Source organism: Cricetulus griseus, chromosome 8 (genome assembly GCF_003668045.3).
Source record: "Cricetulus griseus strain 17A/GY chromosome 8, alternate assembly CriGri-PICRH-1.0, whole genome shotgun sequence".
Taxonomy (NCBI): Eukaryota; Metazoa; Chordata; class Mammalia; order Rodentia; family Cricetidae; genus Cricetulus; species Cricetulus griseus.
The window spans coordinates 534,255-560,047 of NC_048601.1; the positions used below are offsets into that span (position 1 = coordinate 534,255).

Sequence of the window (25,793 nt, forward strand, 5' to 3'; positions counted from 1 at the left end):
ATGTCTCAGCTCTTGCTTTAGGAGTACTCAGTGGAGATGGCTACTGCTATCCGTAAAACGTGCGTTTGAAGTCGGTGGCGTCCATGTCTAACCAGTGTCTTGTATCACGGAACCCGGCATCCCACTAGCAAAAGCAATGAGTTGCCAGCAGCCTTTGCCTGAACAGTGGTTTAGGGAGCCAGGCTGGCAGGAGGAGCAGGCAGGACGGGGCAACCGTGGACAGCAAGAACTACAAGTCCCAGGGGACGTTTCGCGCAGCTCCGCCCCTGCTCCGAATGTGGCCAACCCCCAGGCCCTACTCCGTGTGATGTCATTTGGGCTTCCGCGTCCTGCGCGACCGGAAGCCGGCTGTGGAGTCTCGCGGCTGTGGTCCAGGCTTTCGAGGGCGGCAGCGATGCCTTCCTCACAACTGGTCGGTCAACTCGTGGAACTGTGAGTCCGCCCCCCCTTCGTGTCTCCCCGGCACCTCCGTCCGTCCGTCCGTCCGTCCGTCCGTCCGCGCCGGCTCCCAGCCCCTTCCCTCATCTGCTTCATCTCCACCAGTTCCCAGTCCCCGGCCGCCGCGGTGCACTGCGGAGCGGCGGCTCCACCCGATGGCCGTACTCGGATGGGCGTGGATTACCCAGGCAGAACAAAAGCACTAACCGGGCTGGACAAACCTCAGCAAGCGCGGGCGCGGTTCGCCATCCTGGGACCATGGACAGTAACATACTCTCAGGGCAGGGGCACCTCTAAAATTCGGCAACAGTAGGGCATGGCAGTTCACGCCTGCGATCCCAGCCTCCTGGGAACCGAAACAAGAGGGTTGCCTCGAGTTCGAGGCTAGCGGGGTTATGTTGTGAGACACAGCCCCTCTAAAGCAAATAAATAAAAATTTGAAAAGCTTTGCTGGGCGGTTGTGGCTCACACCTTTAATCCCAGCATTAGAGAGGCAGAGGCAGGCAGATCTTTATGAGTTCGAGGCCAGCCTGGTCTGCAGAGCGAATTCTAGGACAGCCAGGTCTGTTACACAGAGAAACCCTGTCTAGAAAACAAAACAAAAATAAAAAATGAAAGCTACAAAGACAGACTACTTGGTTCTATTGATGGCATCTAACATTCCATGAGCAAATGTTATTTCTTGCCTAGCTTCCAGTGTTTTCTTCTGAATTTCTTTGTTATTTTTTTTCCTCATGAGACAGTCCCATGTAGTCCATGCTGGCCTTGAACACACTTCCGCTCCCTGAATGCTGAGATTAAAGGCATACACTACTATACACGGTTTACCTAGGCCTCCTGGGTACTAAATAAGCATAATAACAACTCAGCTACATCCCCAACCCTTTTGTTTTGAGGCAAGATCTCATGTAGGCCAGGATGGTGTCAGACTCACATACCAGGCTGACTTTGAACTCTTGAGCCTTACTTCTGAGTAAGATTACAGGCTTCAGTTATTACCACCAGCTTGTGCTTTTGCTTTTGGCTTTTCGAGCACAGGATCTCATGTAGCCCAGGCTGGCGTTGGACTCACTACGAGGCAGAGGATGACCCTGAACTTCAGATCCGTCCTGCCTGTTCCTCAGAGTGTTGAGTTTACCAATATACATTGACACACTTGACTCTGTGGGACAGAACTTAAAACACTATTTAGTGGAAAGGAAATAAAGTAACAGTTCAGAAAAATTATTGGAAATTTGGAACTAAAACAAAAGGATGAGTACATGATTTGTATTGTCATAACTGGATTTTGTTCCTTATGTAAAGGTCCATTTGTCATTAGGCCTAGAGTTTGCAACCCTTTGAGTGAGGAACTACAGCCTGGAACTAACAGTTGGTTGAGCAAGTTGTTTCTGTTTTGTAACAAAGTAAGGATCTCATGTCAGAGTAGCATTCAGCTATGCCAAAAACACCAAAGTCCAGCAGATGGGAATGTCTATTTAAGAAACAGGGCTTGATTTACATCCTGCCTTCTGTTCCTTACCTCCTCCCTGACCAGCACCTTGATTAGCACAACCTAAGAGAACCCTTTAGATCCGGCATCTAGTAATGGTCTTTGAATAGAGGCACCAAGGAAAGAGAAGAATCAAGTCACCATGCCTTCTGCTTATAGCCTGTATAAAGGGCATGGAAGAAGGAAGCTGGGTCTCTGCCTGCTTGCACTTGCTCTTGCTAGCAAGTCTATTCCTTCACTGGCATTAGAGCCCTACTTCTTCGGGATTCCAGTGTATACTGAAGACCAGCTGAGACATCCACCCTCATGGACTGAACAACCACTGATTCTTGGATTCTGTTGATAGACAACCATCTTGTTGGTCTAGCTGAACCATACCATGTAGCCATTCTAATAAATTCCATGTATATATTCTTTAAGTTCTGTTCCTTTAGAGAACCCTAACTGTAATGGGTAGGTTTTGTTTCTCAACTTGACACAAGCTAAAGTCATCAGAGGAAGGAGCTTCAGATGAGGAAATACCTCCTATAAGGCATTTTCTCATTTAGTGATCAATGAGGGAGGACCCAGCTCATGGTGGGTGGTGCCATCCCTGGGCTGATGCTTTGTGTTCTAAAAGAAGGTGGGTTGAGCAAACCATGGAAAGCAAGCCAGTAAGCAGTACCTCTCCATACCCTCTCCATCAGCTCCTACCTCAAGGGTCTTGCCCTGTTTGAGTTCCTGTCCTGACTTTAGTGATGAACAACAATGCTAAAGTGTGATCCAAATAAACCCTTTCCTCCCCAACTTGCTTTCTAGTCATATTTTGCCACAGCAATAGAAATCCTATGACACTGACTAATACAGATTTTGGTGCCCGGGAGTGGGGTATGACTGGACAGGCCTTGTCATGCTGTTTATTTGAGAAATATGGAAGACTTTGGGACTTTGGAAACATTAAGTGGGGCTTACTGGGCTTACTACTAGTAGGAACATTGAAGACAGTGCAGTTGAGTGCAGTTTGAACTCTGGGGTGCCCAGAAAGAAGCTTCAGAGGAGAAGGATATTAGCAAGTGGTCTAGAGACCATTCTTAGGATATTTTGGCAAAAAATGTGGCCCTTGTCCAAAACAATCTGCCTGAGGCTAAATTGAAGAGTTTTTGGCAGAAGAGATTTCAAGATAGCCTAGCAGTATTGACTATGTTATGGGGTTATTAGTAATCATTTTATATGCACATCTATAATGAAAGATGACCAAGCTGAACACAGTGTTCAAGGAGACAAAAAAAAAAAAGTTGAAAGAAAAGCCTGGTGCTAAATAGAATAAAGAGAGTGCTGACCTCAGGGGAAGACCCCACCCAGCTAAGCATCCAACTTATGAAAAGGAATTAAAGGAAAGCTAAGCAGTGAAGGAAAACATCAACAACAGAAAGCCCATGCAAATGTCATTGAAGTAGCCATGTTCTAACCCCAGCAAGAAGAAGAATTTGGCCGCTTCAGCCACTTGCTTCCAGCTTTAGAGTATATAAGAAATATATATATTTCTTATATATATAAGGATATAAGAAAGAGATTATGGAATCTCCCTCTGTGGCTAAGGCAAGCCACTAATGCCAGGGGTGTCCCTCTATGGAGGCCCAGAAAGGACATTGTGTGAAACTGTGAAGATAAAGCCTGGATTGTCTTGGAGACCCCAATATATTATGGGACAAATGACAAATTTGTGGGATACTTGCCAAGAAAACCTGAATACCAAGTGTGGAACCAACACAAGAAACTGAAGTATGTTGCAGTCAATAAAGCTGAATTTGGGGTTTGCCCTGCTAGTTTTGATCATGATTTGTTCCACTATTTCCTCACTATGCTCTCTTTCCTCCCTTTTGGAATGGTAATGTATATTCTGTGTTGATGGGGAATGTACTGTGTACATTTATCTTATTGATTGTTAAATAAAATACTATTTGGCCAATGAGACAGCAAGTAGACGGGACTAGGAGTCAAAGAGGATTCTGGGAAATGTAGTAGAGAAGTGTGATCCAGGCAGGAAGTGACATAGAAAGGAGTCCTATATTTAAGCGAAGGAGAAACAGGAAGGGCCTCTCTTTTCCCCTCCACTCCTGCTCCAGTGGCACAATGTGATCCACCAGCTAGGAGGGACGCCAATATGGCGTCTGATAAGATAAGTCTTATAAAATATATAGATTTATAATAATTAAGACTGAGCTAGCAGATGAGGAATCCTAGTCATTGGCCAAGCATCATTGTACCTAATACAAGTTTCTGTGTATTCATTTGGGCCCTAACTCGGGCGGGCAGCTTGGGTAAAGCTCACACATGGCGCTGGGGCTCAGGCGGCTTTTGGCAGAAAGATTTATCAAAACACTGTGTCATTGTTGGAAGTTTCTGATTTGCCTTTTGATTTTACAGGGGAGTTAGAGTTCAGAGATTGCCATGAGTCTCAGAAGAGACTTTGAACTTTGAACTTTTAAACAGTTTTGAGAGTGGGATAAACTATGGGGACTTGTGGAGTTATACTGAATGCATTTTTTACATTATGATATAGCTACAAGCCTTTAGGGGTTGGGAGTGGAGTATGGTGGTTTGAATAAGAATGCCCCCCCATAGGCTCATAAATTTGAGTGTTTGGTCAGAGAAATGAAACTCTTTGATAGGATTAGAAGGATTAGAAGTTGTGGTCTTGTTGGAGGAAGTGTGTCACTGAAGGGTGGACTTTGAGGTTTCAAAAGCCCAAGCCAGGGCCAGTGACACTCTCTCTCATTCTACCTATGGGTCAGGATGTAGCTCCCAGCTAGTACTCCAGCAACTGCCTGCATGCCATCATGATAAATGGATTAAACATCTAAAACTGTAAGCAAGCCCCTATTAAATGCTTTCTTTTAGAAGAGTTGCCTTGGCCGGGCGTTGGTGCACGCCTTTAATCCCACAGAGTCAGGCGGATCTCTGTGAGTTCGAGGCCTGCCTGGTCTCCAGAGAGAGTGCCAGGAAAGGCTCCAAAGCTACACAGAGAAACCCTGTCTTGAAAAAAAACAAAAAGAGGAGGAGGTGCTTTGGTTATGGTGTCTCTTCACAGCAATAGAATAGTGACTAAGACAGTGCCAAAAATACACATTAGAAAAAAAGGCAGTCTTTTTGGCAGCTGATTCTGGGAAGGCATTTAGAAAAATAAAACTATATCCCTATCTTCCCATATAAAAATCAACTTAGCGTGGATCAAAGGCCTTAATGCCTTAATGTAAGACCCAAAACCCTGAAACTGCTAGAGGAAAGCATAGGCATATGAATGGACTATCTGAAAATGAGTGCAATAACTCAGAGAAATAGATCGAGGAATTGGCAGGTAGGATTGAATGAGATTAAAAAAAGAAAAGCAAAAAAGTACCTTTGCAAAGCAAAGGAAATGGGAAGAAATATTTTGAGGGGAAAAGATCTTTGCCAGCTATACATCTAATATCTAGATTAATATCTAGAACTCAAAAAATGAAAATATCAAGGGCTGGAGAGATGGCTCAATGGATAAAGATGCATGTCTCCAAGTCAATTCAATTCCTGGGAGCCACACAATGAAACAAGAGAAGTGACTCTAGTAGATGGGCCTCGGATTTCCACCTGTGTACAATGACTCATATATATATATATTCACGACGACATATACACATAAATAAATGTGTGTTAAAATTTTTTGAGAATATTTTATGTATTAGCTAGACAATAGTGATGCAGGCCTTTAATCACAGCACTCAGGAGGCAGAGGCAGGCAGATCTCTGAGTTCAAGGCCAGCCTGGTCTACAGAGTAAGTTCCAGGACAGACTTCAAAGCTACACAGAGAAACCCTTGTCTCGGAAAAACCAGTTATCAAGGAGGTATATTGAGAAGTAAATATATTGGGATGCTGTTCTAGGAAATTATCATACCTCCTTTCACAATATCCCTTTTATATGTCCATGTGGGGTTGTGTATACAAGCATGGACAAAGAAAGACTGTGCCCTAGGTTAACATAAGACACTAATGGAGGTTAGATAACGGCAGAAAGGGGAGGATGGAAATATTCAAAAGAGGAAAGAAAAAAATAAAGATTGCACTAAAAAAATGATAACAAGTATACATCATCATTTGTGCATTAAAATTCGGTATATATAGTGGTATTTGTAGACAGAATTTGTAACTACTTGGCACAGGTATGAGTTTATCAGATAGTTAGAATTTGAAGCTGTAAGACATGTTGGTCACATTGTAATAAAGAGTCTTTATTCTTTCAGAGAAATAGTCAAAGTGGAAGGCTTTATTTAGCACATTTTTGGCAAAGAGCAATGCGTGAAGAGATAGCGGGACAGAGGGGTCTGAGCTAGGCAATAAACTCTAGAGCTGACAGTGAGAGCTATAAGGAGGGGTGTAAAGTTTGTATGGCCTTTGGCAACTACACGGCCCAGGCTCTAGGATTAAGGTTATTTCTGGATATGGTTCAGAGAAAGGCATCCTGCTCAAAGGGATTTCTTGCTAGTGTAGGAGAGGATAGGTCAGAGAGCCTATTTATCCTGAAATAATCAATGTGCCATAATGAAATCTTGGTTAAGTTGTCCTCAACTGCTTCAGGGTCTTAGTGGTTACCTCATCCTATAATTGCATATGCAGGTTACTGATTTGTACTCTCCATAGAATCTTTGTGATTATACTTTTTTCTCTAGTCATTTGTTGCCCATATACAGTTTTTGAAAATTGTTTTATGTGTATGGACAGCGTGCTCTGAATGTATGGATGTCAGTACACCACATACATAGCTGGTGTCTATGGCTGCCAGAAGAGGGCATAACACTGTAGTGATACATTGTTTATTATTTAATAAAGCTTGCCTGGGGATCAGAATGCAAAGCTAGCCATACTAGTTAGCTTTAGAGGCCAGGCAGTGGTGGTACCCATCTTTAATCCCAGGACTCAGGAGACAAAGGCAGATGAATTTTGTGAGTCCAAGACCACCCTGGGCTACACAAGAGTGAACCAGTCTAAAAGAGAAACAGAGCTCATGCCTTTAATTCCAGAACTAGAGTGCTATATAAGGAAGAAACAAAAAGTCTCATGTGAGATTCAGTTCCCAGTCATATGGAGGACAGGATTCCCATTTCAGACTTGGTAGGCGTAAGAGCTACTGGCTGGCTGCTTTGCTTTTCTGATCTTCACTGGGTTTTTATTATTCATACTACATAAGATCCCCTGGAACTAGAATTACAGTAAGCTGTCATATGCATTCTGAGAATCAAACCCCTGTCCTCTGGAAAAGCAGCCAGTGCTTTTAATGGATGAACAATCTTTCCAGTCCTGGTTTTGGTTTTCTGAGATGGAGTCTGATGTAGCTCAGGTTAGTCTCCAACTCACTGATGATAACTCCTGATCTCCTACCACTTCCTGGTACTAGTGTTACAGTCATACACTACCATGCTCTCCTTAAAATGTATTTTAGTAAAGTCAAGCCTGTTATCCTAGAATTCTAATTGTAAGCCAGGAGGACTAGGAGTTCCAGGTCATCCTGTGCTACAGAACAGTGGGTTAGAGGCAAGCCTCGGCTACATGAGACTCTGTTTCAAAGCAAAATTTTAAAATACATATTGACAAAGGGTATACAGAGGTAAAGTGGTAAAGAAAAATGTCATGTCATATATAACTTTACATACACAGTGATTATGAATCTTGTCAAGCTAAATTTGTAACTTTTATGAAAGGACTAACTGCTGACAAGCAAATTGTTAAGTGTAAGTAACCAGTGCAGACACAGTGTAATCTACTATATTGTGTTTGTATTTCAGATGTCTTCGGTGCCTAATAATCAATATTTCCAGATATATCTCAGATATTAAATATTTGCCTCCCAACATCAAAGATAGACTGATTAAAATAATGAGCACCCGGGGCCGGATAACAGATTCCAATATAAATGAGGTAAGAATGTATACCTATACAATTATGCTTCGTTAAAAGAGAGTATGTAGTAAGATTGTTAATTGTCTTAAAATAGGACTCTGACTTGAGAAGCCAGCACCCACCTTCGGATGTGTGCTGTCTTCTGCTATCCTCTCCTCCCTTCCCCTCCCCCCTCTCCCTACACTTCAGTATATATCAAAACCTTTTTATTGTGGTTGCTGCTTTTGAGACAGGGTTTCACTGCCCTGGATGGCCTTGAACTCATAGCGATCTGCCTGCTTAGAAACTGAGCCATTATTTATTGGCCTCAAGGAAATACTGAACAGTAGATCCCCAAAACAATGGACATGTACTAACTACTCCAAACAATGAAAGACAGTTGGACATGGTAGATTATGCGTGTAATTCTAGTACTCAGGAGTCAGAAGCAGGAGATTTGCCATGAGTTTCCAGTCAGCCTGGGCTACATAGTGAGTTCTAGGCCAGTATGTCTCTGAAAAAAAAGAAAAAAAAGAAGAAGAAGAAGATGAAGAAGAGGAGGAGGAGGAGGAGGAAAAAAGAAGGGAGTGGAGAGATGTCTCAGCAGCTAAAATTACTTGCTACTTTTCTACAGGTCCAGAGTTAAGTACCCTCATCCACATCAGAAGCCTTAAAACTGCCTGTAACTCTGGTTCCTAGGGATCCAATGCCAACCAAGCCTCCTTAGTCACCCACACACACATTTAAAAAAAAAAAATTGGAGCTAGAGAGATGGCTCAGAGGTTAAGACCAGTGCTTGCTCTTGCAGAGGTCCTAAATTCAATTCCCAGCAACCACATGGTAGCTTACAACCATCCATAATGAGACCTGTTGCCCTCTTCTGGCATGCAGTCAGAACACTGTATAAAAAATAAAATCTAAAATAAAAAAATAAATCTAAAAAAAAATCTTAAAAAGACATGGTGAGGCCAAGCATGATGGCTTTCACCTTTAATCCTAGCACGCAGGATGCAGAGGCAGGCATATCTCTGTGATTTTTGAGGCCTACCTGCTCTAGATAATGAGTTCCAGAATAACCAGGGATATATAGAGACCCTGCCTCAAAACTACAATAAAAAGGTATGGTAGTCTTTATCTATAATTCCAGCATTTGAGAGGCTGAGGCAAGAGGATCAGGAGCTCAAGGCCAGTCTTGTCTAAATAGTGACTTTGAGGATAAAAGTTACATGAGAGTGTTTCAGGAAATCAAAAAAGAGGCTGGGGTTCAATGGGGAAAACACTTGCCAGGCAAGCCTAATGACCTGAATTCAGTCCCCAAAACCTAGTTGAAGAAGAGAATAACTCTCCAAAATTGACCTCTGACCTCTATGCATGTACTATGACATACACCACACACACACACACACACATACACACAAATAATAGTAATAATTATTTTTAAACAAAAAATATTTTTAAACAAAAGACTGAAAAACATGTTAAAAGAAGTAATACTAGGCCCAGGTATAGTGGTACAGGCCTTTAATCCCAGCATTAAGAAGGCAGAGGCAGGTGGTTCGAGATGAGCACCAGGCCAGCCAGGGCTAGTACCCTACAACTAAATACCTTGCCTGTAATATCTAGTATCTAAGAGACAAATGCTGGAACACAAAAATGTGTTCAGTGGCTGGAGAATGAAGAAGTGGGAGCTTTGCTCACAAATGAACATCTCCCTGCAGGGACAATGCGAGGGTAGAGGGACTGATAAATGTACTTTCTGGGAATCGACAAAGATCTTCCAAGAACTCGGTGCCACCTCGTTCTATTCCTTTTATTATCTGGGACTTCTCTTCATGGTGGCTGGTAGGCATCTTTAGCCCTAAGTGGGTCTGAGAAAAGACTAGACAACTCTAGGTCAAGTTAACCCTGCATTTCTCAGATGTTCATCATGTCTACATATAGAACTATGTAAGATTTAACCCAAAGATGAAGGCAATAAAGAGACAGACATAATCTAGAGACAGATGTCAAGTGTTGCTTTCTATTTAGCTCACCCATCAGACATTTGTTAGCAGCAATACTTGTCAAGTCCCTGCACTGTAATCTCAGTTAATGTTAACACAACCCCCAGGCAGGGGTGTTATCTTCCTCACAGCTAGTGGTGTTGTCTGCCTAATATTGCTCAGCTATGTGACCTGCAAAATTGGGATTTTTCACTTAACTAAGAGCTGGCAATGCTAGAAGAGTCGTTTAGGTTTTTCAGTGACAGTAAAGGAGAGATATGTATCCTAAAGGGATTGGTTATCCCTGTACCTACCATCAGGTCATTTGACTGAGAATGTTTGAAAGGATCTTGCCTTTTTCCTTGGAAACAGTACCTGCTGATCAGAAGCACATAGGTCCAGTTGAGTGAGTCAGAAATGCCAGTAGGAGATAACCAATACTGTGGTCTCCAGGGTCCTTTCTCTGCACCAGCGACTTCAGTGTTGAAGACTTTAAGCACTGAATGTTGCAGTTCCAGCTAGAAGCTAACTTGTTTTTGTTGTTTGTTTGTTTGTTTGTTTTTCCTGCTTCATCTTCTCTGCATGGATTAAATCCTACATTCTTGGCTATATTTCTCATCAATCACCTGTTACCACCACCAGATGTGGAATACATGCGCTTACAGAAAACTTAACTTGGGGCCTAGAGAGATGGCTTAGAGTTGCAAAAGTCTTTTTTCTTTTATTAATTTTTTCAAAATCATGTATTTGTTACAGGTGTTACATCCCGAAGTCCAAAGACTAGATCTGAGGAGCTGTGATATCTCAGACTTGGCTCTCCAGCACCTGTGTAAATGCAGAAAACTGAAGGCACTAAATCTAAAATCCTCCAGAGAACATAGAAATAGCATAACATCAGAAGGTATGTTTATGATCACTGAGTCCATGGGCAGGCCTATACTTGGCACCTGATACAATTTTTGAGCAAAGAAGAAAAAATATCTTAGAGGAGAATATAAAGGTACCAACAAAGTGGGGAGAGGGAGAAGTTAGAGGAGAATATGAGCAAGGTACAAAGGCATATATGTATGAAAATGTTAAAATGAAACATTATTTTGTATGTTAATTAAATTTGTTAAAAAGAGAGAAAGAGGATATGAGCTAGGCATATAACTGTAATTCTAGTACTAAGAGAGGCAGAGAAAAGATCATTGCAAATTTGAGGCTTTACATAGCAAGTTTCAAGCTAGCCTGTGCCTACATAGCAAGAGCATATAAAGAGTATACACACACACACACACATATATACATATACATATCAGTAAAACTAATCAGACTAAAAAAATAAATCAGAGTAAGAAGAAAAATAATTCAAATTAGAATTCTTGATAACCATTTAAGAAACATGTTAAGTACCTGCCTTATATTTTAAACATATTTGAAATAATACTACAGTATTTTAAACATTTTGCCTGTTATAGTATAAGATATGGCCAGTTGATATTTGGTTAAGGTTAAGGTCTTTGTTGTTAGCCAGGTGTGATAACAAAAGCCTGTGATCTCTATATTTGGGAGGTAGCAGCAGGAGGATCAAGAGTTTAAGGACAGCCAGGTGGTGGTGGCGAACGCCTTTGATCCCAGCACTTGAGAGGCAGAGGCAGGCGGATCTCTGTGAGTTTGAGACCAGCCTGGTCTACAAGAGCTAGTTCCAGGACAGCCTCCAAAGCCACAGAGAAACCCTGTCTCAAAAAAAAAAAAAAAAAAAAAAAAAAAAAAGGAAAAAAGAAAAAGAGTTTAAGGACAGCCTGAGCTACGTAGCCAGTTTGAGGTCAGCCTGGAATACTATGAAACTGTTACAAAAAGAAAGCGAAAACTATTGTTTTGGTTTTTTGGGTTAGGTCTTAGTATATTGCTGTTGGCTGGCTTGGTATTCACTTTGTAGACCAGTTTATCGTGGAACTCTTAGTAATCCTCTTGCCTCAACCTCCGGTGTGGTCAAGGCACTTTGCTTGTTATTTATTTGTTTATTGTTTGTTGAGATAGGATCTCACTACATCCCTGGCTGGCCTCAAACTCATAGAGATCCTCTTGCAATCTGCCTCCTGGGTGCTGGAAATAAAGGCTTTTACCACTACTTTTTTGATGCAGTATTAGAAACAATCATCAGATTAAGATGGGTGGGGTGGCTCTTATTTGTAAACCCAACACTTGAAGGGTGAAGGCAGATAGATCAAGAGATCAGGGGCATTCTCAGCCAGCTATATATTGAATTTTAGACTTGGTGATCTACAAGATACTCTATCTCAAAAGGCCAAGATAAATCAGATAAACGAGGCAATCTTTATAAAACTGTCTAAAACTAAAACCAGAAAATTTAAGGAAGGTTGTGGCTAGGAGGATGACTCAGCAGTTAAGAGCACTTGCTGCTCTTGTAGAGGAACCAAGTTGACCCGAATGGCTGCTTACAGCACCCACATTGCTGTAACATCAGTTCCATAGAATCCAATACCTTCTTCTCAACTCTTTGGGCACCACATACACATGCCACACAGATATACATTCAGGAACAACATCTATACATATAAAATAAAAATTTAAAAATGACTATGATTGGGAACAGAATCTAACACAGTATATTTATATCTAAACGGTATATTTATTATGAAGGGATACTCACACAAGAAGCCGATAACCAGATTGGCACTCCGAGCAGCCCAGTCTCAGATGCACTCCGAGACCTGGCTTGAACCCCAAAAGAGGGCAAGAGCCTCCTCTTTCCTTAGTTCTTTTATCCCATCCCTTCTGTGTACCTGTGACCACCTGTGATTGGGCATGGTGGGATTCTCCCTACATGACTATGCAGTACATGTTTTATATCCAGACTATTTTCTCAGAGTAATTACATGAAATAGTGGATTTTTATATTTGGTTAAGTTTTTTGGGGTTTTCATTTTTTTTCTAGTATAGATCATTTTTCAGTTCAGGATTTGAACTTTATTCTTTTTCAGTACAATAAAGAAGTACTTAGCTGGATATAGGTAGCATACACCTGTAATCCCAACACTCAGAAGTCTGAGGCAGAAGGACCTGAAGTTTCAGGCTGCTTGGGCTCTGTTATGAGACTGTCTCAAAGAAAAGGAAGGAAGGCAGGGAGGAAGGAAGAAAGGAATTACTTGCATAAGTAGGTTTCTGGATAATCGTTTGACTAGTTGACTGTATTCCCCAATCATTTTGGTTATCCACTTGGGATACTCATAATACTTTAAACAAATGTGTTTTTAAATGGTTACAAGAAAAATAACTCACTAAAAAAAGAGCCCTGGAAAAAAGTACAGCCATTCTGATAGTAAATAAGTATATTTCTCTATACAAAGCAATTATCTTACTCTCCATATACCAGCTGGGTGGTTTTTGCATTTTTAATTTATTTCCTGGCTGTGTATGTCCCTGTAGAGGTCAGAGGACAGCTTGGGGGAGTTGGTTCTTTGTTCCCACCATGTGGATTCCAGGGATTTTGCAGCAAGAACCTTTGCTTACTGAGCCATCTTGCCAGCCCCAGTTGTATTTCTTACTATTTAATTAAGGTCTGTCATTATCTACTTGGAGTTAGAATCACATGCCACAGCTAAATCTGCATTGCAAGACTGTCTCCAGTTCATATGCCAGTCCCCAAGACCTGACCTCCAGTAGGTACTTCTGACTAATCAGCTATACAGAATTTCTGCAACTTATTCCTTGTGACAGGGCAAAGGTTCCTCCATGTTGTCCCAGCTGGAACCATCTTTGGTCTAACTGACTCCACCCTTTCCTAAACCTGCAGTGAAAAGTCCCATGGGAAAGTAACCAACCCTGTTCTAGAAAAATCAAAATCAAAATCCCCAGCTAACTGCATGATTTTTGCTTCTGTTGAACTGCTTGCTTGCTTTACTTCCCCCTGCAACTGCCAACTAGAGTTTGGTTTTTCTGTGTTGTTTTTATTTTTTATTTTATTTTATTTTATTTTATTTTTTCCTTTAAAAGCTCCCTGTAAAATGCATTCGAGGCTGCTCTGCTCTGCAGGACTGTTTCTCTCCAGCTAAATAAAGACTCTTAAATTCACACTTTGGTGGTGCTGAGTGGTCTCTGGGTCACAACCCTGCAACACTCCTCAGGATTTAATAACTTGTCATTGTGGCTCACAAAACTCAGGAATACACTTGTGCTTTGTTATAATCCATGTGAGAAAGTTATAGACCATCACTAATATAAGACCAAATAAGAGTCCTTTATTTAAGCCAGAGCAGGCTCTTGTCACAAAGAATTCCCAGCCAGAAGTTCAGAGATGCAGCATTTATAAAGATAAAAAACACAACAGTATCATTGTTAGGTGTAGGTTAGGGAACCTTGTAACATTCGTTTTGACAGAACACAGTAGTTGTTTTGGTTATCCATTTAGTAGTCATTTTGGTTAAACATCTGGGCTATGGTTAGGGTCGTGGAAATGTACTGCCAAGATAGATATAGTCATTCAAGGGGTGGGTTTTCAGTTGAAAGAATACCTCAACAGACACAAAATGGGGTCAAGGTAAGGTCAGGACAGGATGGTGTTACCTTAGTCACTTGAGTGGATGTTTACTAGTTGATTGCAAATGGTATTTATAAAAGACACAGATGAATAGCCACACAAAGAGAACATTGGGGAGGGTCTAGAAGGATCCCCAGGACAGGAGCTTTTGCCCCAACAGATATGGAATTTTAAGTCAATAGCCCAGCTCTGGCAGCCCTAGAAACCTAGACTGTGTCACCCATACCAAATTACCAGTGAAGGAAATGAGTAATGATGAAAACCAAAGAAAGGAGATTTAATCAGTGTACATTGGAAGAGCAGATAAAGAGGTCCAGGGATCCCAAGTTCATCTTTAGGGGTTCTGACACAAGCTTTAGGCTTAAGTAGAGAAAGATTTAGGGCAGGATAGCAAGACAGATGCCTAATTAAGTAGTAGTCCTGGTCAAGATAAGGTTCCACCTATCACTGACCAATTCTGCTCTGGTACCACAAGGTATTGGAATGGTTAACTCTGCTATAACCTAGGGGAACCAATCTGTTTCCTACATATGGTACTTTTACTACAGAGTGAAGCCTCACCTTCATGAGTAATTCTCCTATTCTCAAATAGTTTGCCCTCTGAGATTTGGCTCTTTAAATCAAGGATGGCTGTAGGTTTAAGACAGTTATTTATCACTGTACTTTAAGTCAGTGTTACAAGTAGGTCAGAGCCAAATGTTTCTAGATTCTTGGCGTCTTATTCAAAGAACTAAAAGCTGGGGGGGGCCTCACAGATTTGCAAAGGAGGTATGATAATTTTATTCAGAATGAAGTCAAAGTACGGATTATAGAAAGATATACTCTCAAGATTGACTATGGATCACTCAGGAATATTTAAGGAACCCAAGCTACAGCTTTGGTTTTCTTTTTTTAGAGTTGTAAGGGACAGTTTAGAAAAGGTCACACCTTGCATTGAACCTTCTGAGACAATTATTAACTGATTAGAACTTCAGTGAGTGTGCAAAGTTGGAATGTTGTATGTCCAGAGTCAAATTACAGTTACTTTTAGCTCTCTTAATAGACATTTGTTGCCTTCCTCTGTGTGTCATCTAAAGATAAATCCTTTGGAATATAAAAACAAACTCCTTATTTCCACCAATCCAAAAACTGAGCATGCCAACAGATAGCATCTGAGGTATAATTTCCTTTTTCCCCCCTATAACCCACCTAAATAATGTGCCCATCAATGCATTTTAAAAGTGCCCTAATTCAGCCGGGCATTGGTGGCGCACGCCTTTAATCCCAGCACTCGGGAGGCAGAGGCAGGCAGATCTCTGTGAGTTCGAGGCCAGCCTGGTCTCCAGAGCGAGTGCCAGGATAGGCTCCAAAGCTACACAGAGAAACCCTGTCTCGAAAAACCAAAAACAAGGGCCCTAATTCAGGATTATTTTAGTTTTGTTACTATAAAAAATACCATGAAACTGCTAACTTGGGATGTGGAATTGGGAATAACCTGACTAGTGTTCAGGGCCATGGTCATTCATATCAGGCTCTAGAATAAACTATCTCTAATCCCTTTCAGGTAAGAATAGTGTTTTTGCATCAGTTAAATCTAAAGAAGGGCTGACGACTAAAGGGCATAGTTTAGGTGGTTTTCTATTTTGATTGCTAGATTAGATCATATATTAATTTTTCCTATTGTGCATGTCCCTTCCCATAATTCCCCTTCCCTGCCCAATTATGCATAGGCACAAAATGGTGAATAGGGGATTCTCCCTGAAAGTTTACTAACAGACACAATTTTGCCTTATGGTGATATAGCCCAAACTAGTGCATCCTGAATTAACTCTTCTATTCTTTGTACCTGGATATACTAGAAATACTTTTGTTCCTGGGGTCTTGGAGAGGGTCTGTACTATTTTTCAGAAGTAGCCTGATGGAGGTGGGAGGCTTAAAGAGTTCTGAGATTGCTAGACATATTTGTGCATAGAATGCACAGATAAAGGAGCTGGGCTGCCACGTGCATTATTATAAGAGGAAGGAGTGTTTACAATCAAAACCAAAGAGAGTTCCTGGCTGAACTATATCTCCTATGTTGCCTGCCTCAAAAGTAAAAGTTACAGACATAAAACAAGGGAAAGATGTCAGGCTTATATCCTACTTTTAGTCACCTTGTCAGTCTGAGTGAATAGGCAGTCCTTTTTTAACAAAAGCAGTTTTAACAAAAGCCTATTTCAATATCACTAAAAAATTAGTGTATCTTCATGGGGGGTAGGGTATGTCCTTTGGTATGCTGTGGATGTTTCTTTTATTGGTTGATGAATAAAGCTGTTTTGGCCAATGGACAGGCAGGATGTAGCCAGGCAGGAAATATAGGCAGGGTTACCAGACTACAAGTATTCTGGGAAGAGGAACACAGAGTGAGTCTCGAGGAAGACACCATGTAGCTTCTGAGACAGAGCAACAGGCCTGGCTATCACCGGTAGTAAGCCAAAACCATGTGGAGATACACAGATTAATAGAAATGGGTTAATAATTGAGAGAGAGCTAGCCATTAAGAAGTCTGAGCCATTGGCCAAACAGTTAATATCAATATAAGTCCATGTGAGTTTATTTGGGACTAAACAGCTGCAGGACCAGGTGGGACAGAAACTTCAGTTTACAATAGGTATCTAACAGGACTTTTCCTTTTGATTTGCCCTCTGCTTCTTTTCCCTTTTGCCTATCCATTCCTCTTAGCCTTTTGTTGAAAATATGTTAATTGCCAAATCTTTCTGAAGAGCCATGGAACCCAGAATATCTAGCCTTTATAGTGCCCTTCCTTAGTTTTTAACATGCAGAATATGTCTAAGACAGGAAGCAAGCCATGGTGACTCACATATGTAATTCCAGCACTCTAGAAGCTGAGACAGGGTGATTGTTGTGAGTTCAAGGCCAGCCTGGACTACCCAGTGACTCCCTGCCTGAAAAGAAAGAAGAGGGGGGGTGGATGAATGTATAAATAAAAGAAAGAGCTACAGAAGGTCTATGTCCATTGTGATGTTCTGACCAGAGAAAAAGAGAGGAACCCAGGATGATGCATGATGGCAAACTCCTCATCCCTCCCCTAGCCCTTGCCTACCAAGAAAAGCCCGTAAATTATGCTTTCTTGAGAATCCTACACTCTGTGTAGTAGAACTTCCTCCTGATTTCTTACTTGGTCTCTGAGTTCTTTGCCAGTGACAGGAACTTGGAAATACCTGGTAGAAAACTTAATTTGGGCTTTTTTTGGGGGGGTGGTTCGAGACAGGGTTTCTCTGTGTAGTTTTGGAGCCTATCCTGGCACTCGCTCTTGAGACCAGGCTGGCCTTGAATTCAGAGATCTGCCTGCCTCTGCCTCTGCCTCCCAAGTGCTGGGATTAAAGGAGTGCACCACCAACGCCCAGCTTAATCTGGGCTTTTTACCTCTAAGAATTCCCCCACTAGCCCTCACTACCAACAAAACTGCTACCTCCATAAATCTACTTTCCTTGCCTCTACGCCTTGTCCTGGATATACTTTGCCTGTTGTGGGATGGACTACTTCGAAAATGACTAACATACAGTTGGAGATTGCTAAAAATGAAAATCTGCATGCCTTTAATCCCAGCGCTCGGGAGGCAAAGGCAGACAGATCTCTGAGTTTAAGGCCGCCCTGGTGAACAGAGCTAGTTCCAGGAAAGCTAGAGCTGTTACACAGAGAAACCCTGTCTCAAAAAAAGGAAATCTGTCTTAGTCACATTTCTTACATATACGCGCATGCTCACGCACATACACACACACACACATACACACACTACAGCTCAGTGATAGAGCATTTGCCAATTTTATAATGATGCAAGATAATGACCTCACTTGAAGGAGGTAAGAAATTATTTATTCTGAATATGGGTAACCTAGGATACTGGTTCCAATTTCTCAGAAAAAAACTAATGACTTTAAAATACAATAGTACTAGAAAACATTGCATCCAGCGACTACATTTGGTGGGCATAAATCATATCACTAGTTTGAGGTAAAGCAAGGAAACTCTGACCATTGGACTTAGATAGCATCTTACTGCATTCCTAGTGTGGTAATTACTATAGTCAAGTCTGGAGTCTATTCTTTGTCAAGTTAGGTATGTCTAACATGCATCCGCAGAGGTTACCTTGTCCAACTGATGCTTGAAGAAATTCTATTCTGATAATTTTGGTGGCATTCTAAATTCTGCAATATACATTTATGACCATAAAGTTCACTGATTGTAATTGTGTTTTCCCCTAGGAATAAAAGCTGTAGCTTCATCCTGTTCCGACCTACATGAAATTTCTTTGAAAGGATGCTGCAATGTCACTGATGAAGGAGTCCTTGCTCTTGCACTCAATTGCCAGCTGCTAAAGATCATTGACCTGGGTGGCTGCTTAAGTATTACTGATAAGTCCTTACAGGCATTAGGAAAAAACTGCCCGTTTTTGCAGTGTGTTGATTTTTCAACTACTCAGGTAAATGAGTCATAAACTTGATGCAAATTATGTGCTGCCTCAATTGTCATCCATGACTAATCAGAATATCACAGTTGGTTCTTTTGTTATTATTGAAATTGTTGACCATTTCTTGGTATAGGTGGTATGAGAATGATTTTTCTGGAATGCCTCGTGTAGCTTGCCTTCAGAAATAGAACATTTGCCCAACCTTGTAACCAGCTTCATCATATACTTTGAGATCATTTAAAGCTATACACTGTGTATTCAGCTTGTTTAACTATAACTTACCTTTAAGAAAAACAACATGATCTTCCTATACTTTGTATTCCCCATGTAAATCAAACTCTAAAAGCTAAGGTGAACACATAGCTTTGATCTCAACCTACATTCCTTATTTCTTACTCATAACTACTCTACGCCATGACTTGGAATAAGGTATACATCCCCCCTGTAATCCTTCCATGTCACTAACTCAAAACAATGTGTGAATGTGTATAAAGTATGATAACATGTTTTGTGGTTTTTCTTGCTGTTCTAGGACTATGGGGTCAGAGAAATTACTTCTTCCCATGTGAAACTCCTGTAAAAGATCAAACAAAACTCACTCCTATATCATGGTCGATGTGCTTTTCAGTAAACAGAAAGTGTGGTCCTCTGTTATGAAACATCAAGCTCACTTGGTTAAACAACTCCAGGAGTCAATTTCTTTCATGCTACACTGCCACAGGGTGGTTAATAATTGTACTAGAATTTACATATTTCTATTCACTATTTTAAGTAACAAAGATGGAATATATGACTACAATGCACGTTTGCTGAATGGGAGGCAATCATTCTTCATGGTTAATGCACTTTAGAAGTTCTCTTGTCTCCATCACAAGTATTTATTTTCTCTTTTGCTCAGGTGTCTGACAGTGGTGTGGTTGCACTTGTTAGTGGACCATGTGCCAAACAATTAGAGGTAATTTTTAAATGTCTATGAAAATATTAAACTTTATTTTATCCTCAAGAAAAAAATCATGATTATTGGGAAGGCAGGGTACTTTGTACATTTGGTTCTCTCCTTCCACCTTTACATTAGTTCTGAAGAATTCAGTTCTTCAGGTTCAAGTGGCAGGCCTCTGTCTGTTGAGACATCTTTTCCCTCTGGCCCTTTTATCTTTTAAAGGTTTTTTATTTGTTTGTTTGAATTTTTGTTTTTGCTTTATATTTTGAGCCCAGACTGGCCTAGAATTTGCAGCAGTCTCAATCTCCCCATAGTTAGAATCACAGTGATTGTGATTCCATACCCAGATTTTCATACTATTTTTTTTCCTTTTTAAAAAAATATTTGTGTTCTGGGGCTGGAGAGATGGCTCAGTGGCTAGGAGCATTGGTTGCTCTTCCAGAGAACCCAGGTTCAATTCCCAGCACCTACATGGCAGCTCACATCGTCTGTAATTCAAGTTCCAGTGGATCAAACTTTGCACAGACATACAGCGGGCCAAACACCAAATGTACATTTTTTTTAATGTGTTTGTTGTGGCTCATGTGTTTTAATCCCAGCACTGGGAGGCAGAGGCAGGCAGATCTCTGTGAGTTCAGGGCCGGCCCGGTCTATACAATAAATTCTAGGCCAGCCAGAGTTACCTGATGAGATCCTGTAAAACAACAAACAAACTTATTTTTATTTAATGCAATTGGGTGTTTTGCCTGCATATGTATCTGCACTACATGCATGACTGATGCGTGAGGAAGCCAGAAGAGGATATCAGATCACTTGGAACTAGAGTTAAAGAGAGTTATAAGCAGTTATTTTAGTTTATATTTATCATAAACATAAGTTATTTTGGTTAATACATTTGGATCATGGTCAGAGTCCTGAATGTGTTGCCAAGGCAAACATGGCTATTGGTGGGGTAAGGGGCTGAGAAGTATCTATGCAGACACAAAGTGGACTCAGGAAAAGATGGAGTTAGTTACCTTAGTTCTTTATATAAATTTTTTTCCAAACTTTTTTGTGCTGTTATTATAGATCTAGTTTAAATTTTTTTATTTCATTTTGTTTTCTACATAGGAGATTAACATGGGATATTGTATAAATCTAACTGATAAGGCTGTAGAAGCTGTTCTGACTGCCTGTCCTCAGATATGTATACTTCTTTTTCACGGCTGTCCCCTAATAACAGGTCAGTGTGACAGGTTACTTGTATTTAAATCTTGACTTCATCTTTTACCAACTTGCATATACAACATATTATAAAATTTATCTCTGCTAATTTTACCTTAAATATTGTTCTGGATACCATCCGGAAATAATCAAACTGGTATTTCCTCTTCTATTTTTAATAGAAACCAAATCAGGAAAAAAATTTACACAGTCAATAGAAAAATGATTCTTAGACAAAAGCTTAATATTTATTTATTTATATGTATATGTGTTCACATGCCATGGTAGGCATGTAAAGTCGGAAGGTAACTTGCTGGAGTCAGTTCTCTCTTTCTACCATAGGAGTTTTGGGATCAAACTCTGCCTGTCTCAGTGACAAGCAAATTTACTCACTCATGGAACCATCTCACTGGCCCCAAACAGCTTAAATAAATACCATAGAAAGTAGAGAAGTATCCAATTATGTGACAACCTTTGTGTAATTAAAATTTTGTTTAATGCTTTAAAAATGAAATAAATACCATAACACTTAAGGATAATGAAATTTTTAAAAAATATACTACCCAAGGGATATGGGAGGTGGTGTGCATATGGAGGCAAAAAAAAAGGAACTACCCCCCCCAAAAAATGAGTTTAGAGGCAAAAAAGTACCAGCCCCCATTTTGTGAAGCTGTGGAAGTTAAGCCTGGATTACATTGGAGATGCCAGAGCCCAAGACATCTGCAAAGGAGAGCTGCAGACAGGGAGTGAACCAGCCCTAAAGAGAACTAAGTTCTAGGCAGCAATGCTAGAGAAATGGAGCCATCTAAGCCCTGACATCTGTCATGGAGCTACAACATTTGGAGTGTGTCCCTATTTAGTCTCGTATTTCCTCACTATGCCCCCATTCCTCCCTTGTTAGAATGGTAAGTATATTCTGTGCCACTATAAGTTGGAAGTATATAATAAGCTTTTTTATTTTACAAGGCTTACAATTAAGAGAGTGCACTGGGTGTACACACCTTTAATTCTGAAACTTCAGGGACAGAAGCAGGCAGTTTGAATTTAAGGGCAGCCTGGTCTCTATAGGAAGTTCAAAGACTGCCAGGGCTATGTAGAGAGGCCCTGAAGGGGGTAGGGTGGGGGGATTGCTTTGAATCTTCCAATTGACTCTGAACTTTGAACTTTTAAAAAGTGTTGAGACTGAAAAACTGTGAAGACTTTTGAAGTTGGACCAAATGCATTTTGCATTATGATATGGACACAAGCCTTTGGGGGCCAGGGTTTGAATGAGACTGATACTCATATGTTCATGTTCATGTTTGATGTTTGAAGACGTGATCTCCAGTTGGTGAAACTGTTTGGGAATGACTAGGAGGTGTGGCCTTCTTGGAGGAGGTGTGTCACTAAGGGCAGGCTTTGAGGGTTTTTGTTTTTTCAAGACAGGGTTTCTCTGTGTAACAGCTCTGGCTGTCCTGGAACTTGCTTTGTAGACCAGGCTGGCCTCAAACTCAGATCTGTCTGCCTCTGCCAAGTGCCAGGACTAAAGATGTGCACCACCTCCACCCAGTTAGACTTTTGAGTTTAAAAGACACAATTCACAGGTTTTCTCTGTCTTCCTACTTATGGGTCAATAAGTGAGCTCTCAGCCGTTCATGCTACCATTCTTTTGCTCATGGATAGATAGACTCTAACCCTCTGAACCCATAAGCACAATTAAACACTTTCTTTTATAAGTTGCCTTGGTCAGGGTATTTCATCACACCAATAGAAACATTAGCTATTACACATCAATAAAGGACAAAAATCATCCAAACAGAACAACCACTTGAGAAAAATCTAGCACACACATACTCCATATCCTGATAAGAGGCATCTGTTAAAAGCCCAGTTAACAGCTTCACCTACAGAGAAACTCAATCTCAAAGACCAAAAAAATAAACAAAAAATAATCAAAAAACAAACAAAATTCCCCAGTTAACACTGTGATGGACCCGTAGAAACTGTTATTGCCGAAAAGCACTGACTCCTCCGTTGGGCCTGTACTTATGAAAAGCAGAATAAACTCTGGATCTCAGCCTTCATTTTACATTTGTACATTTTACATTCCTTTACTTCGGGTTCATCACCTGTTTAATGCGGCAGAGTTAAGTGTTTGAACGCCTACCTGAAATCTGAGGTCCTCTGTGGTGGTTTGAAAGAAAATGGCCCCAAAAGGGATCGGCACTATTAGAAGGTGTGGTCTTGTTAGAGGAAGTGTATCACTGTGGAGGCAGTCTCATATATGCTCAAGATACTGAGCAGTCTCTCAGACCACTTTCTGTCACCTGTGAGTCAAGATGTAAGAATGCTCCAGCTTCCTCTCTAGCACCATGTCTGTCTGCATGCCGCCTTGCTTCCTGCCCTGATAATGGACTAAACCTCTGAAACAGAAAGCAGGCCACCACAATTAAATGTTTTCCTTCATAAGAGTTGCTGTGGCCCTTCATAGCAATAGAAACCCTAACTAAGACCCTAACAGAGGTGAGAGTAACTGAGACACCATCTGTCAGCTTGTATCATATTCTATTTTGTTCTTCACCTGAAAGTTGCCAATTATTGTCCCAAACCTCCAGTCATCTTGGATTCCAGGAACAGATCTCTAAAGTTGAAAGAATTCTCAGTGAATTCTCCTTAGAGCCTCCAAAAAGAAGTTCAGACAGGCCAAACCCCAATTTTAGTCCAATCAGATCCATTTTAGTATTCTGCCCTTTAAAACTGTACAGTAATAAATTGGTACTGTTTTAAACCACTGAATTAGGTGCTTGTTACAGCAGCATTGGAAAACTAATACAAGGTAAATACATTGAGTTTCCCATGTTAAAACCCAAGCAATCGTAATACCATTTTGCAGTTGCTATTGCAGGTTTTGTTAAGGATTTTTGAACCTATATTCATAAGAGGTCTTGATTTGTTTTTGTTTTTTTTTTTTTCTTTCTTCTTAACTTCCTTCCTTTTGTGGTATCTTTGACTATATTTGATGTCAAGACAGTAGTGGCCTTCAACAGAATGAACTGAGAAGTGCTTCCCTTCCTTCTACAGAGTCTCTCCAGCTTTGAACAGAAGTTCTCAGTGTGTTGTATCTTTGTCCATTTCATTACTTTTAACATGTGATTTTGTTTATTGGGGTGCTGGAGTTATACCCAGGACCTTGCACATGCTTAGCAAGCACTGTGCCACTAACTTACACCCCTAATCTGACTGTATTTTTTTTCTTTTTAATTTACTTTTAAAAAAAATGTTGTATGTTCCTATGTGTGAGGTGCGTGTGTGTGTGTGTGTGTGTGTGTGTGTGTGTGTGTGTGTGTGTATGTGTGGAGTGGGGAGATATGTACATGCTTGTGTGCCTATGAAAGCCAGAGATAACCTTACTTGTCCTTCAGGAGTCATCCACTGAGACCCATACCAGCACTAGAATTACAAGTGTGCAATATCTTATTTTTCTGTTTTTCCTTTTTTTTTTTTTTTTTTTTTTTTTGAGTCAGGGTCTCTCAATGTGTAGATCAGCAGAGCTACATGGAAAGAGCCTATCTCAAAAGAAAAAAGTAACTACATTTTTGGGTGTGCTAAATCTAATGATAGTGAAGAGTAACATTAATTATTAATGACTTATTCAGTTGTATACTGTGCTTTGGATTTTAAAAGTACACTTATTTACCAGGGCTGGCAATCTAGCTCAGGTCTTCCAGAGGACCCAGGTTCAATTACCAATACCTCCATGATGTCTGTAACTCCAGTTCCAGGGAATCTGATATTCTCTTCTGGCCTCTATGAGCACCAGGCACACAAGTGATAAGCACATAAAATTTAAAAGTAAATCAACATTGTTTTTCAAAACAGAGTTTTTCTGTGTAGCCCTAGCTTTCCTGAAATTCGTTCTGTAGACCAGGCTGGCCTTGAACTCATGGAGATGCACCTGCCTCTGCCTCTCAAGTGCTGGGATTAAAGGCGCACACCACCATGTCCAGCAAAATAAATAATTTTTTAATGTGCTTTAAAAATTACATTTGTTTGTGTGTAGAGGGGTGCATGTGTCATCTAGTGTGTGTGTAGAGATCAGACTATTCATTCACCAGCCCCATTGTGTTTTATATTTCATGTTTTTAATCCTTCCAATAAGCATGTAATAGCTGTCATCACACCTAGATTTTATTTTTTGTTTATGCTAAGACAGCATCTTATGAACTGGATCTGCCTTAAATTCCTGACTCTCCTACCTATACTTCCCAAGTACTAATATTAAAGGCATGCATTATCACACCCATCTTACATCCAGTTTATATATGAAACATTAAATATCTTTTATTATTATAAATTAATATATTGTTGTTCTCTTTTATAGATCATTCTCGAGAAGTCTTGGAGCAATTAGTAGGATCAAGAAAACTTAAACAAGTGACTTGGTCTGTTTATTGATCTTTACTGAGGCTGATCTCAAGAACCTGTCCAGGATATGCTCTATAAATAACTTGTTTTTCACTTAACACTAATTTATTATTTTGTCTTAGTTAAGCTGTAACTCCCAGAGAATCAGTTCAATCTTAATGTAAATGTTTGTGCTTTTAAGTTAACCAGCCTCAGCATTTTGGCACTTCTATTATCCCCTGTTGGTTTGATGAGCCATCTATTTATTTTAATGGTGATCCTGGTATGTGTGAACTGTACTTGATGGAGAGGAGGCTGGGTTTGTTTCTTTAATAACAAAAGTTCAAATGACTTATTTTCCCTCTATAGTCCTTTCTCTGGTGTAGGTATTTGAGCTGTTGTAAAAGACATTGTGGGTAGAATTCTAAATAAAGATGCTTTTAAAAGCGTAATTACTTTCTGAGTTGACTT

At 40.5% G+C, this 25,793-nt stretch overlaps 1 protein-coding gene across 1 annotated transcript; it reads left to right on the forward strand.

The window, feature by feature from the left end:
• The first annotated feature begins 299 nt into the window (after positions 1–299).
• Positions 300–25,774, forward strand: Amn1 (antagonist of mitotic exit network 1 homolog). The gene is made up of 7 exons (XM_027430034.2): positions 300–432; positions 7,728–7,860; positions 10,560–10,704; positions 18,591–18,808; positions 19,695–19,751; positions 20,847–20,958; positions 25,300–25,774. The coding sequence occupies exons 1-7, from the start codon at positions 308–310 to the stop codon at positions 25,371–25,373; spliced, it is 864 nt and encodes a 287-aa protein (XP_027285835.1). The 5' UTR covers positions 300–307; the 3' UTR covers positions 25,374–25,774.
• The last annotated feature ends 19 nt before the right edge of the window (positions 25,775–25,793 follow it).